Source organism: Nesoenas mayeri, assembly GCF_963082525.1.
Source record: "Nesoenas mayeri genome assembly, chromosome: 2".
NCBI classification, from domain to species: Eukaryota; Metazoa; Chordata; class Aves; order Columbiformes; family Columbidae; genus Nesoenas; species Nesoenas mayeri.
The window spans coordinates 59,486,129-59,500,041 of record NC_137543.1 but is presented as its reverse complement, the minus strand read 5'-3'; the positions used below and the strand labels follow the sequence as shown (position 1 = coordinate 59,500,041).

General features: G+C 35.0%; 1 protein-coding gene across 5 annotated transcripts in view; it reads left to right on the top strand.

The window, feature by feature from the left end:
- Positions 1-12,200, top strand: part of TMX3 (thioredoxin related transmembrane protein 3) — a 29,695-nt gene extending 17,495 nt beyond the window's left edge. For 2 of the 5 annotated variants that reach the window (XM_080340273.1, XM_080340274.1), the window contains exons 11-16: positions 1,366-1,423; positions 2,287-2,340; positions 2,710-2,766; positions 5,824-5,953; positions 8,178-8,246; positions 9,330-12,200. In XM_080340273.1, coding sequence (XP_080196399.1) covers positions 1,366-1,423; positions 2,287-2,340; positions 2,710-2,766; positions 5,824-5,953; positions 8,178-8,246; positions 9,330-9,596 — 635 coding nt within the window. In that variant the 3' untranslated portion in view covers positions 9,597-12,200. Of the gene's footprint in view, positions 1-1,365; positions 1,424-2,286; positions 2,341-2,709; positions 2,767-3,315; positions 3,365-5,823; positions 5,955-8,085; positions 8,247-9,329 lie in introns of those variants that run through there. The other 3 variants (XM_080340275.1, XM_080340276.1, XM_080340277.1) reach the window with 3 other exon arrangements.
- Positions 12,201-13,913: the final 1,713 nt, after the last annotated feature.

Here is a 13,913-nt window from a genome sequence, read left to right as displayed (position 1 = left end):
TCTACATTCCATTTCAAAAAAAGAGAAGTTTATATTCAAATAACATTGAGTTATTTCAAGTTTTAAAGATTATGAAACATCTAGTTTCTTACATGTTTGTGAAACTAATATTTTTACACCTACAAAGGTAATTTACAGACGTGCTGTTACAAATTGTTTGAATGTAGCATATTTCTTTGTTACATTTTTGTCTAACAGTTCCTCAAGTTACCAAAAAGCCATCATTTGCTTTATGTATAAATGCAAAGTACTTGGAATTTATCTCCATCTTCTTTTTTGGTCTGAAAAGTAGTTGTCTCATAGTGTATTCACTAACTAGTGTCTTGAGGTGTGGAAAGAAGTGGGAAAAGTGAGGAATGTGGTATGGGAGAAGCTATTACTGTTTCACAAGAAAGCCTGGGAATGAGTCATTGTACTTGCTCTCAAAACTCCTCAGTATTACTTGAACAAGAGTGAGTTTCTTTTTCTGAGGGGAATGTTTTCTGCAGCGTGATGATAGGTAGGAATTGAGCAATAGATTGGTCTGGGAAGGATGGTTTTTGAGTGAATCACAGCGTCTAGAGAGACTTAACAAACGCTTCTTCTATGCTCTAGAGGCTTTAGTTAATCCTGCTGATGACTATACTCTTAACAGCTCTGGTTCCGTGTCAGAAACTGCTTGATCTGAAGAACCTTTGGCCAGCTTTTTAAACATATTTTGATCTTGTTCACCCTAGGAGGCTGTGTGTTTTGTTTTGTTTTTTTCTTTTAATCAGAAATCACAGAAGTGAATCCAGAAAAGATCAGTATATTCTGGTGTTTGGTCTTTAAGCTCCTCTGACAGAAATCTATGAACTAAGGTTTTTTTCTTTTTTTTTTTTTTTTTGATGTAATGAATTCTGGGCTCTGCCAGTAAATTTTCCTTTTTTTTTTTTTTTTTTTTTCCTATAAGGACAATGCTCAACATTTTCAATAGTATGAAAAAAGTCAGCACTGAATCCATACTACAGTGATTCAATCAGTTAGAATCAGCTTGTAATTGCAATTATATAATAATGTTTTTTCACAGCCTCTTATTTAGGTATATGGAAATATGCAGCTTAAGAAGGGAATTAATTTTTATCGGTGTTTTTTCCCTTTTCAACTTCTTTCTTTAGATAGGCTTTTCATAGAATGCTAGTGCTGTGGCTTCAAGCCACATCTTAATTTATTTACAGTAGCTTTAAGAAAACCACAGTTTAATCAGCTAGAAGAGGCTGTGTGGCATTGAAGTTGCTTTATACCTCAAGCTAATTCCTGTCCGTTATCTTCTAGGTTGCAATGTTTTCCATCTGACAATGAGTGTTTAATTTTAAATGTTTTCAAGTATTTTATTCCTTATTTTAGGAAAACTTGTGGCTATTGCAGTCATTGATGATAAAAACTCTTCAGTGGAACATACCAGGTACAAAATTTAGTATTGGTGACACTATGGGAGAAATGTGCTGGTATGACATAGAGAACTTTTGGAGTTTCTTAAATATTCAGAAATGCTAGGTTACAATGATGGTTACATTGCATATGTTCTCTAATTTACGACTTCAGCCTACTGAACTTACTTTATTTATGGCTCTGTTGAAGCACATGTGTGTTTGATGAGATGATGGGAGTTCCTGTATCGCTCTTCTGCCGCTTGCAATGAGACGACAGGAGCCAACAGTGATTGCATAGCTTTTTAAAGCTGTTGTGTCACCTTTTAAACATACATGAGAGTACTTGAGGTCAAATGACTTTGAGATGAACTTAGTAAGTTTAAACAAATGACTGTTCTTCAGGTCAGTTACATTAAAAATGAATTTACTAATGCTTATATCTTAGTTGTCTGTGGAACATGTACTAAGAAGAGACACTTTCAGTTGAGTTGGGGTTTACTGGAGAGACAGAGAGGAACAAGACCTTCCCCTTCTCTTTCTGATTGCATGCATTGTTAGACTAATAAAATATTGTTCAAATACTGTGTATACTATTTTCCCAGACCTCTTTGAGTTTTCTTCAGAGGCACAGTACTGCATATTCAGAAGGCAGCAGGTGGAGTGAAGCAGCCTGACTGTCTGTGTTTCTCTCATGTTGAGCTGATGTGGTAGATAGCCTTTCAACCCTCAGAAACCAAGCAAGATGAACAAGGTGCTTTTTGTTAATGGAATAGGGAATCCTTGTTGCTGATGCAGTACTATTTGCTGCTTACTGGGGGAGATCTCTGTATTTATTGTTTTGTATTTTAACAGAATATATCCTGGATTATCAATGTCACTTTTTTTTCCCTTGCAGACTAAAATCTATTATTCAGGAAGTTGCTAGAGATTATCGGGATCACTTTCACAGGTAGACACACATGGTACAACAATATCTTAAATGAACTTCTGCATTAACCTTTCTAGGACAGCAGTCTTTTTTTTCTTTTTTTTCCTACATGAAAAATGTTGTAGTGTCTGCTACTATATTCATATACTCATAGGACCAATCCATTAACTGAGTGTGTTTTGGGAGGCTGACTGTCTTGTACAACACTGATTTTTATTTTTATTTAATTGTTTTTATTTATTTATTTTTATTTTTCTCTTTTTAAATTATATTGCTCAGTGTGTGCTCTCATCTTCAGTTATAGAAAATGTATTTATGGAAGAACATTTCCTGAAACCCATTGTTCTGTTTTCTTTTGCGTCATTCTGCTTTTCACTGCTTCTCTTACAGAGATTTCCAGTTTGGCCATATGGATGGAAATGATTACATTAATAGTTTACTAATGGAGTAAGTAAATTCTTACATTAATATTCTTTCTTTTATTGTATTTGTTGCTAAGTTTATTTAATTGAAAACAGAATGCTGAAGAATTCAGCATGTAACACAGTATCAGTTGCTTGTTAAATTAAACTGCATAATTTAATGTCAGAAAGCTTGGCTTACTGATAATGCTAACTGACAAAACTTATATTTTACGTCTACTTGGTTAAATTAATTACCCTGTTAGAACTGTAGGGTTTTTTTCCTTCACTTAATTTACAGGGCACTAGACAAAAGTTATGTCAATTTGTAACAGGAAATGTACGTAATGGTTATATATTATCTATGGTTTTTATATCTGGAAAGGCACATTTCATTCTTGATGCACTTTTAAGACAGCTGCATAGAAATATGCTTCTGCAGAGAAGAAGTATAAGATGCATGGAAGATACTGTCTGCACTTGATATGTACATAGTACATTTTGTAATGTATAAGTAGATGCTTGACATTTGCCCTTATTGTGTTTCTTATTTAAAAATGCATAATTAGAGAGTTAAGTTTCTTGTTATTTACAGTTGACTACTTGTTCTCTGGCCTCTTGAGTGAAAAAAAGGAAAAACAGGGGTCAATATGCCAGTTCTGTAAGTTTTCCAAGCTCCTTTTGTGGGGATCAAAGCATGAACAAAGCACATGTTTGTACCCCTCAAATTTCTAGGAGGCACAAGGTCTGTATTTCTGTGAAACGTCTGTAGATTAACACCCGAATTCAATTAATTTAAGAAAAGCTTTCTCTCAATTCAAGTTAAGTAATGTGATTGATCTTGTCTTTGTAGTTCCAAAAAGTAAGACCTTCCTCACTTCCTTAGTTGCTTCTGTGCAGACTCTTATGTCTGACTGACTGCTGAGCTGTTTCAACCTGTTTGTGTGGCAGAAAAGTGTTTGCTTTTTCGGCCAGGCGAGTAGGGGAGTTATTTTGCTGATGCAGCAAAACTCTTTAATGGCTTCCCATGTATTCTGCTGAGTAACAGAACTGATGTGCAAAGAAGCAGGATAAGGAGATGAGGTCCCTGGGAGGAAGAAGACAGAAAGAACTGCCACTTAGAGCAGTACTGATCTAGTAGGAAGATCTCTTCAGCTGGATTGTTTAACTTAATCTGCAAAATGCCTGATTTTATAATTTGTAGTATATGAGAAGTTGCTGTTGAAGTACTTATAGACTTTTGTTTTCTGAACAGTGTGTATACATTTCCAGCACAAGTGGGAAGCGGCAAAGGAATGTAGCAACATGTGTTCAGTGTTTTAAGTAGCTTCCCTTCATGTGGCTACTTGGGTAATTTAAAACCTTATTGCAAGTGCTTCACTTTTCCTGTAGGTGGCAGCAAGTGGAAATAGAAAAAGCCTCCTGAATAGTGAGAACTCTGTAGCAGAACACTTTTCTGCTGTGCCAGGTGCACATAGGAACAAATTCTGTTTCTTCATGAAGGACAAAATATTGTATGATTTGTGGGGACAGAAGTAGTAGTCCTCGATAGAGGTACACTTATGAACTTGGCTTTAACTCCATTAGTAGACATTATATTTTATCTGTCTCTTCAGCACTGGATGAACATGCTTTTGCTGGATTAAAAATACATGTGCATGGTTAAAACCATGCACAAAAGAGGAAAACAGCCTTATGTATTTTACTGAATGCAAAGGGACATCTGTGTGTAAGCTAAGGCAAATAGCATCATTGAAATGTCAGCTGTAGATGTATATTGAGTATTACTACGCAGCTCTTGGAAGAAAATATTAAACATGTTTTTATGAATCTCTGTATAGTGTATGAAGTTTGTATATGGAGGTAATTGTTCAACTGTGCTACAGTGAACTCCAACAACCTCAGTTACCAGACTCTTAAATGATGTAGAAGCACCTTTTTTTTTTTTTTTTTTTTTCTATTTTTGAGCTGGGGAATTGGGAGGCGTATCTTTTCTGTATTCAAGTAATAAAACTTGTTCTGTTTTGTCTGGGATGAGTTATTTTGGCAGAGGTTGATAACTTGTTACTAGGCTGTTGCAAGAACACCTGGCTTGGTTTGGTTGCCTCCTACTTATATTTCTTATGTTTTCTTAGTAAATAGAGATTAAAAATGTAAAAATGGGAAAAATGTATTTAGAGAATCTTATGTTACAGGTTGTCACTGTTTACAAAGTTTTGGTTTTTGTTTGTAAAGTTTCTTTGAAAGGATGAAATTTTGTTATCTCTGTAGTTGGCCTTACATTTTCTGCGGTGTTACTATACTTTCAACTTGATTACTGAGAATGTGATATTTCTCACCTTACTTATTTAATGCATTTTGAGTATTTCTTTTTGAACAATGTACTTGTGTAGTATTACATTTTCCTAAACATGATCTAATTTAGAATTTATGGCTTCTTTGAACATTAGATTATACTAATTTATCTCCAGAGTTAATTTCTAACCTTTTTTTTTTTTTCCCTATTGTTTCTATCTGATTCGGTGATATTAAACAATGCTCATGCAGGTGAAGGTCACCTGCTGAGTAAGAATTGTTTAGAAACTCTGTAGCTCATCTGCCATATCTAAGAGAGACGTATAAAAGCTTTGGTTGGTATGGCTTATTCTTTTGACTCAACAAGTAGGGGTCTATTGATAGAGCTAATCAATTGGACAATGGCTGTATGGATCTGAATTTTTGGAGTTATACTTCAGCCATTTTGCACTGAAACACTTAATGTGTTGTGCTAATAGTGTATTTCAAAAACACAGCTGCTATCTGTGATCTCTTACTAATTGGCAAGTCGTAAGGTACCTGATTTGCAGTCGCTATGGATATGTAGAATTCAATAAGCCTCAATAGTGTCACTGACACAGATGTGAAGGAAAAAATATTAATGAGAAACATGTTTGTATAATTCAGGTGGTTGTCTTTCCCCTTCCCTCTTGCCTTTAAGGAAGTGCTGTAAGGAACATACAGGAAGATTAATTATACCCTTCTAAATGACAGAGTAATTATTTGAATTGTAGTATTTTATTCAGAAGTTCTTTAAATGTATAAACAATCTGTTTTATTTTTCCAGTGATGTGACAATTCCTACTATTGTGGTTCTGAATACCTCCAATCAGCAGTATTTTCTACCAGATAGACACATTGAGAACACAGAAGACATGGTTCAGTTTATTAACAATATTTTGGATGGTACAGCTGAAGTAAGTCTTCATTGTGACTTGGAATATGTTGGTTGGTGTAAGTAAGGAAAAAATTTCATCACTCTAATGTGCCATGTGTTTTTAGCTTCCTGTCCTGTCTTTCTTTTTTGGGTACTGTCAGTGAATATGTGATTCTGAATTCTTGAGGTATGCTGTGGCTGACTGTTCTGACTGTAGAACCTCTTGCAGAAAGCAAGCTTTTTTTTTTCTTTTTTTTTTTTTTCTTTTTTTTTGTGTTTATAGCATGATGTTAGCTGACTTCTCTTGATATTCCTTTTACTGGTAAATTTAGAGCTTTTTATTGATCTCCTGGTGTGCTTTAAATGGGTTAATTTAAAATTTTCTTTTTAGTGCATAATTCAATTCTACCTTTTCTTTTGGTCAGTAAACTAATAAACCCAATAGCTTGATGAATGATAGATACACATTCAAAAATCAGTGGTATACTTGCTTTGCACATTAGAGAGACACAAGCTCACGCCTCTGTACTCTGAAACTAAAAATGAGCTGTCTTTTGTGAAAACAACAAAATTAATAAATTCCTCTGGAATTGATGGCTTGAACATTTTTTTTAATGTTGGCAAAACAAACTCAGGTTTGCTTATTCCCTCAGTGTACTGTAAGTTGGCCAGAAGGCTATGTTGTGTGGATGAGGAAAGAGATCATGGATCAGAGGTTTCATTTGTGTTTATGGAGCAAGAAGGCTTTTCCACGAGGAGGGGTATTGCTAAGAAATCATTTGGCTGCCTCCTGGGAGAAACCTGTGTTGATTTGAGCCCTGTTTCACTGTGCTTTGCTTACTGTGTTAGCATAACATGAAGTGGCATTCAGCTGACAGTTTTGGGTCAACGGGTGGTAATGGCAAGTTATGCTGTAGGTTGTTTCAGTCATATGGAGTACTTTCATTTATTTAATCTTTCAAGTTGATGTAGCAACATGATATAGGTGGATTTGTTTGCTGTTCTTGACTTTACTGGCCATGCTTCCAGTTGCAAGGTGAGGGACATTCCTAGAACTTATTTGGTAGTTATTTGTTTTTAATTTCTCACCTTTTAAATGTTTTATTAGTTACACTGAATTCTGTTATCAAGAACTATTTGACTCTATTTAAATATATCCTTTGGGTTGAAACAGCAATTGAAAATGGTTTCTGTCTGTTTTTTAACTTTGAGGACATTCTTTTGGGATGCCTTGTGTTTTTTGCTATAGTGTCACTTAGATTTTTTTTTTTTTTACTTTTTGTTTGCGCTATTTCAGCAAAAATGATGAAAGGTCTGTCTAAATTCACATCTCTATATAAGAGTGCTAATATAAGACAAACAATACGAGATGTGACTTCATAAGCTAAATGGTGTCTGTAGACATAAAATGGCTATGTTCAGGCCCAAGAAATCGTGCAGCTGTTGGGGGATGACAATCTTTAAATTATGTTGGTAAACAACTAATAGAATGCAGACTTTCTGAACCACAGTGACATTTCTGAGAAGCATAACACTCCCGCCCTCTCCCTTGGGAAGTGTTGGATTATTCACCTTGACTTTCTTGTTACTTTCTGTAAGGCCCTATAGGTAGCCTATTTAACCTTTATGGAGTTTTTTGTAATTTGAGGTGTTATGGTCAGTGTCAAGTGCTGATCAGTTGACTTCCAAAATGTAGGTTTTCTTCCCATTTGTTTTTCTGGCAACTCAGGGCAGGTGAAAACTGGTCCTGTGCAACAGACAAATTGCCTTTGAATTAATGTGGTCATTTTGAAGACTGCTAAATTAGGTGCAATGTAGGTTTAGTATGTCATTGCTTGACACAAGTTTTCTTTATTACACCTTTGTAACTTCTTGTTACTTAGTTCTAACTGCTTCTGTCATAGTCCAGAAATATATATCTGTCAGATGCAGGAAAGTTTAAAAGATCTCTGCGATTTTATAATTGTTAGATGAAGACAGTTGCTAATTTCTACTAGTGTTCCTCTGTGGTAAGAGAGTGGAGTACAGTCCACTGCTAAAGTTTGCACTGATTGTTTAAAACAAATGTGAGAGTTTTCATGAGTCTATTGAAATGTTTGTCCATGCTGGAGAAGTTGGAGTGTCTGGGCCTCCTAAGATGCAAGAATAATTACTTTTCATTTCCTTCTAAAGGGACTTAAGATTGCAAGGTCTGAAGAATGAACTTTTGGAATCATAACTGAAAAGTGTCAGCAGTTTTGACATGGTTCCATTTGAAATTTCAGGCGCAGGGTGGTGATGGACTTCTGCAACGAATCAAGAGAATAATCTATGATGCCAGGTCTACCGTAGTGGTAAGTTTTATTTTTCATTAAATTAGATGGTACTCCTGTCAATCAAGATGCAAAATTTTTCAGAGGGTTTAGAAATATTTTTATATAGGTTTGTTTATATTATATGTCTTGTGTATATATTATAGGTGTATATACATTAGGGTTAAGCCAAATGAACTTCTTGATTAAAGTTTTTAATAGTGCTTTTCGGTGTGCAAATATTCAACATACGTTAGTATCTTCATTTTTCACTCCTTTTCTGTATTAGTCTGGCATGTATTTTAAGGAACAGAACAGGGAGAATTCAAAATCTTTTCCTTGACCCTTTTGACATCCTTCCACTGAGATTGATAGCACTTTCACATTCTGAGAAATGTTGTGGTTTCAGTCTAATTAGTTGGGGCATAAGGGGATTAAATACTACACTTGGTGTAGCTTTAAAGCAAATACATTTATCATCTTATAGGTTAATTATGCTTAACAGAATTGCGCTGGGAAGATGCACACAAATCCATTTCTTATCCTACACAAGCAAAAAGCTTGTACTGTGTATTTAAATTGAAACTCACATGTTTCTGTATGAGTGGCTTCCAGACTTCAGTGAATGTGCAATTTTTAGCCATCAGTTTCTGAAACCAAAAGTCCTTCCTCCTCTGCCATTAAACTAGTCTTCAGTAGGAAGCTAATAACAGAATGTTTCTGCAGATCCCTCAATCTCAATCCTATTTCTGAGAATGAGACACAAGGAAGTGATGGAAGTGTTTGCTTCAAAGTTTTAACACTATTAGAACAGTTGTTTCTCAAGCATCAATTAACAGAATGTACAGTTGACATGTCAACATTAGCCATCCCAATGCAACATTGTAATATTTGATGTTCTAAGACATTTAAAATTAACTTCTAGTAGGAGTGGTTAAAATGAGGACTCTTTCTCCTTTCTGGGCAAAACAAAACAATACAAAGAAACAAACAAACAAACAAAAAACGAACAAAACAAAACACTTTGGGTGTCTCTGAATAAATAAACAGAGTAATAAGAGAAGTAAAGCAGTAATTTGTATATTCACTGAAAGTATTTTTTACCTCAAATTTGTGTTTCAACAGTCTGTATTCAAGAGTTCACCGCTGCTGGGATGCTTTCTCTTTGGCTTGCCCTTGGGGGTCATCAGCATTATGTGCTATGGAATCTGCACAGCGGATACAGATGGAGGGATAGATGAACATGAGGCAGCTAAAAAGGAAAACGGTGATCGAGAGCTCACAGACGAAGGTAGTGAGGAAGAACAAGAGAATGAAAAGAATGGAAAATATACAGAACTTTCAGATGGAGAGCTTAAACAGAAAGACATAATGGAAAAGAAAAAAGACTAACTTGTTTAGCAAAATTATTCTCTAGAATTTCCAAATAGACTTATATTTATTGAAGGTAGTCATTTATTGATGATCTTCACGAAAGAGGACCATTTTGTCTGCATTATGGTAGTTTTGACTTGCATGTATTCAAATTTTCTCAGAAATTGACAGGAAAAAAAAAATTGATATTCTCTAGATTGTCTTTAAAAGATTGACAAAGACCAATTTAAACTGAAGGAATTTGCAGGTACAATTCTACACCTTTTTTTTTGAAGAGTTTTGAATTTTCAGAACACCGAGATAATGTTACTTGACCTTATTGTATGTGCTCCTAATATAGTCCAGCTAAGCACTCATTCATGTAAAATTAAGGCTGAAAACTTAGAATGATTGAAATCTGTAATGTCTTGCAGGGCCTGATAGCTAAAGACAATTTAGAGGTTTCTGGGAAGTCATGTGTTCTACCTGTTGCACATTATTTTGGAAAAAAGAACCCCAAACTTTTCTATTTTCTTAAGTTAAAAGTGAACTTTTAGGAGTTAGAGAACTGTTGTACCATGTAATAATATAATTATTGGCAGTCAGGAATGTTTACTTGGTATAAGATGTGGGAGTTATATACTAAAATAAGTCTTTATTAGCGCTTTGGCAGCTAAAAAATGCTGGAAAACTATATTGGAAAACTTTTAGAACATGATTGCCTGTTTAATTTTTTTTTTTTGTATGAATGCTTACACAAACTTATAGTGCAAATGATCTTTAAGTTTTCTGAATCCACACTTCAACTTGATAAAGAAAGACTTAAATGTAAACAGCCTCTGACTATTTTGCATAACCTTCTAATGACAAACTTTTTGAATGGTGTAAATTTGTTTTACAGCGTTTAATTCAGATTGTTATATATCTTTGAAGTAGTTGATGTTGATAGTTTTGTTTGAGACTGTTACATACACTCATTAACTCCCTTCTTCAGAGTAATATTAACATTTGTAAAGATTAATCAGGATAATGCATTTTGGTTACCTATTTAATCATAAAAGTCAGTTTTAATACAACCCTCCGACTGTGAAAAGGACTAATTTGTGTCCAGGGTTAAAATCTTCAAGGGTAAGCTATAAAACAGCCTTTGGCATTGTTGTCATGGAGAGTACCACAGAAACAAAACAATATTCTTCCTCTTAGTATTCATGCTGGGGTTTTGTGGTGTGTTTTTTTTTAATTATTTTTTTTAAAGGCTATATTACTGTATAATATGGATTATAATGTCCTCCTTATAAGAGAGCTTGATCACTTAAGAAGTTACTATGCTATAGCACTGAATTAAGGAATTTAAATAAAAAACATGGTTTAGCTTAAATAGGCATGTTCCATGTTTGAGTAAACCTGATGATGATATAAATCATAACCAGGAAAAATGAATTGCATCCTTTTTCCTTGTAGGAAAGAAACTCGTTTCTTCTGTTTAAGTAGCTTGATAACAGGTGGCTTCGTGTTGCAGCACAGAGTACAGTAAATAAATGCCTGACTTCAAAGATTGTTGTTATCAAATCGTATAAATGATGTCTACGGAGATTAGGAAGTTTTTCCAGGAAAGATTCCATGTCTGATTTTGAGTCCAACCTTTCTCCTTTCATGAGGACTGAAAAAAAAAAAAAGAATTCATAGAATGCTGAGTAGCAGGTGTTTAATACTTTTTTTTTTTCCTCTTTGTTTTCTTTTCCTTCTATGAATTGCCTTTTTTCATTTTTTCTAATTATAGCCAGTTGTAAATAGTGACTTGAGTTTTCTTGCTTTTTATCTTCCTTCTTCTTTTTTCTTTTTTTTTTGTGGAATCTTTGGAGTAATAGTTTTAGCATAGATTTGAAGAGTGAGATGCTTAACAATGTGCTTAGAAAAAAATTTTAACGTGATGTAGAGCTCTTAAGTTGTATTTAAAAAAAATCACTTAATGACAAGCCTGTAAATTTCTTTGGACAGAGTCAAAATGTAGGACTATTAAGGCAGTAATGTTTTCTTGATTTGTTTCTTAATATGTAACAGATCTGTATTTTACATCTTTAGTTTTGGCTCAGGCTGGAAACCTGAAACTTTTGACTTAATAAAAGAACTGAAGTGGTCAGTGGAACTCTTTCAAGTATGAGCCTTCATTTTTTTTCTTTTTTTGTTTATAATCAGCAGTAGCCAAGTAAGTTACTGAGAAATCTGAGATACGGACCTTAATATGATCGATACTGTGTAAAAAAACAAGTCGAACTAGGATCCGTTAAAACTGACATTTCACTGCTCGAGTTAGGAGGAGAGCATGTGTGTCAGTCACTTCAGAACTGTGATATCAAGCAGATGTGTACTGAACTATTGAAAATTAAACTTGAAATGTACTGCCATTTTCACCAAATCCTTCTCCCAGCTGTATTCAGCAAGACACAGGGAGAAGAAAAGCGTATAAGTCATATACTGGGTGTCAGAAATGATGTGAAATTAAGGGGTTTGCTGTGGTCATGCAAATAAATCTAGAATGGTGTCTGAAGGGGCATCTGGCATTTTATTATTTTCTTCAGTCTCTAAAGGTTTCTTAAAGCAACTTCACTGTAATAACTTTGAATTCACAAAATAACGCTGCTTTTTAAGTCAAGTGTAAGCCTTTTGTTTTTCTGTAATAAAAACATTTAAAAGAGCTTGTTTCCTTTGCTTACTTTACACTGTTAAGCTTAGATAGTACACATTGTGTGGGAGGCTGTGTCTCCTGGGACAATAATTGCAAGAGTACTTTTGGCCCTGAGTAACGCAGTACTGGTGGCTTTTAAAATGGCAAATAAGTTAATCCTGTCTGATTACTTCTCTTTGATATTTTGAAAATATTATCTAGATGTAGGAGTTAATATTTATGTGTCTTATTTAGTGAACATCCTAGAAGTATAAAACAAATGCATTTCTGAAAAAGAAAATATAAAATACCAGTTCATTCCATTAGCACACTCTCAGATTCTTACATGAGTTTCAGTAGCAGAGGAAAGCCTAAGGGTGACTGTCTTAGTATACATCTCTTCCTGGAAGGGCTTTAATTTGGGTAGCCTTGACACTGGGATGTGCAGAATCTCTTACTGCTTTATTTACTTAGGCTACTTGAACAGATACTGTCCACACTGTGGTGCTCACTGCTTAAAGGATGGAATGATGACACTCTGGTAGATCTGATGTGTTGAAGGCAGCACAGATGTGATTCATTTTCATGAAGTGTTTAGGTGAAAGGTTTAGCTCGCTCTGTTCTGGCCCAGAACTAATTTACCTGTTCCTTTTTTGTCAGCATGTTTGAAGGAGTGGTTGCACTTGAAGGGGTGGGAGGGTGGAGACTTGTTCTGATGACAGCCAAAAGCTCAAGTCGATGCAAAGGGTGCAAAACCAGAATGTACTTCCCTTAAGCTGTTAAAACCTCATGAGACTACAGGTGTCTCAAGTTGTATTATACTGTGACAGAGCAGTTCTGGCTCCCAGATCTTCTCAGGGAGCAAGGCAGGTTCCTGCTCTTTTGTTCTCATGGCTGAGTACGTTGCTAACAGATTGAATCATACGAAGCTGTTGCATGTTATATTGCTGTAACCAAATAAGACAATTTTGACAATATGGTTTTGAATGCTTTGTTGGCCTCTTTAACGCAGAAGGTTTTCATAGTCTGCCTAGGCAGTGTAGGGCATTCCCGACATTTTTTTATCTGGTTTCTGAAGTTTTAAGCATTTTAAAAGATTACTGCTAGTAACCTGTATTTCAATTTACTGACATAAAGCACCATTTAGCAGCTGATGTGAACTTCCCTGTTGCTAGCCAGTTTCCTTCTGATTGTATACCAAAGAGCATAGGAATGTTTGTAGTTGTTTAGCAAGGATGAACTATCAGTATTTTACATAGATCATTTTTGAATGGAGTATTGTGGTTTTTAACAATAAAACCTGTAAGATCTAGAAGATTATTTGAAGAAGAGCAAGGAAACCTTTAAGGCAATTCTGAAAGGAATAGTATTGCTTTGTAGCTCAGTTTCCCTGTGAGTTTAGATTGGAGAAGGGAGAAAATGTCACTGAACACATATAACTAGACAGCTTATTTGTGCTGAAGATGTTGCTTTTCTCTTGTATGCTTCTCTCACTTCCCTTGCACTGCATCGCTTCTAGTACTCAGCAGCCCCTGTTGCTAGGTTGGCTTAGTCTTCAGATGGCTTAATGACTCTCCTGACCAAAATCATGGGTGGTTTTATGCTGTCTTGAGTTCAAAGGTTGAAATTTTGGTAAGCACTGAAGCTGATGCACAAAGGGAAAGAAAATGCGTAGATGGGAGAGATGGGAA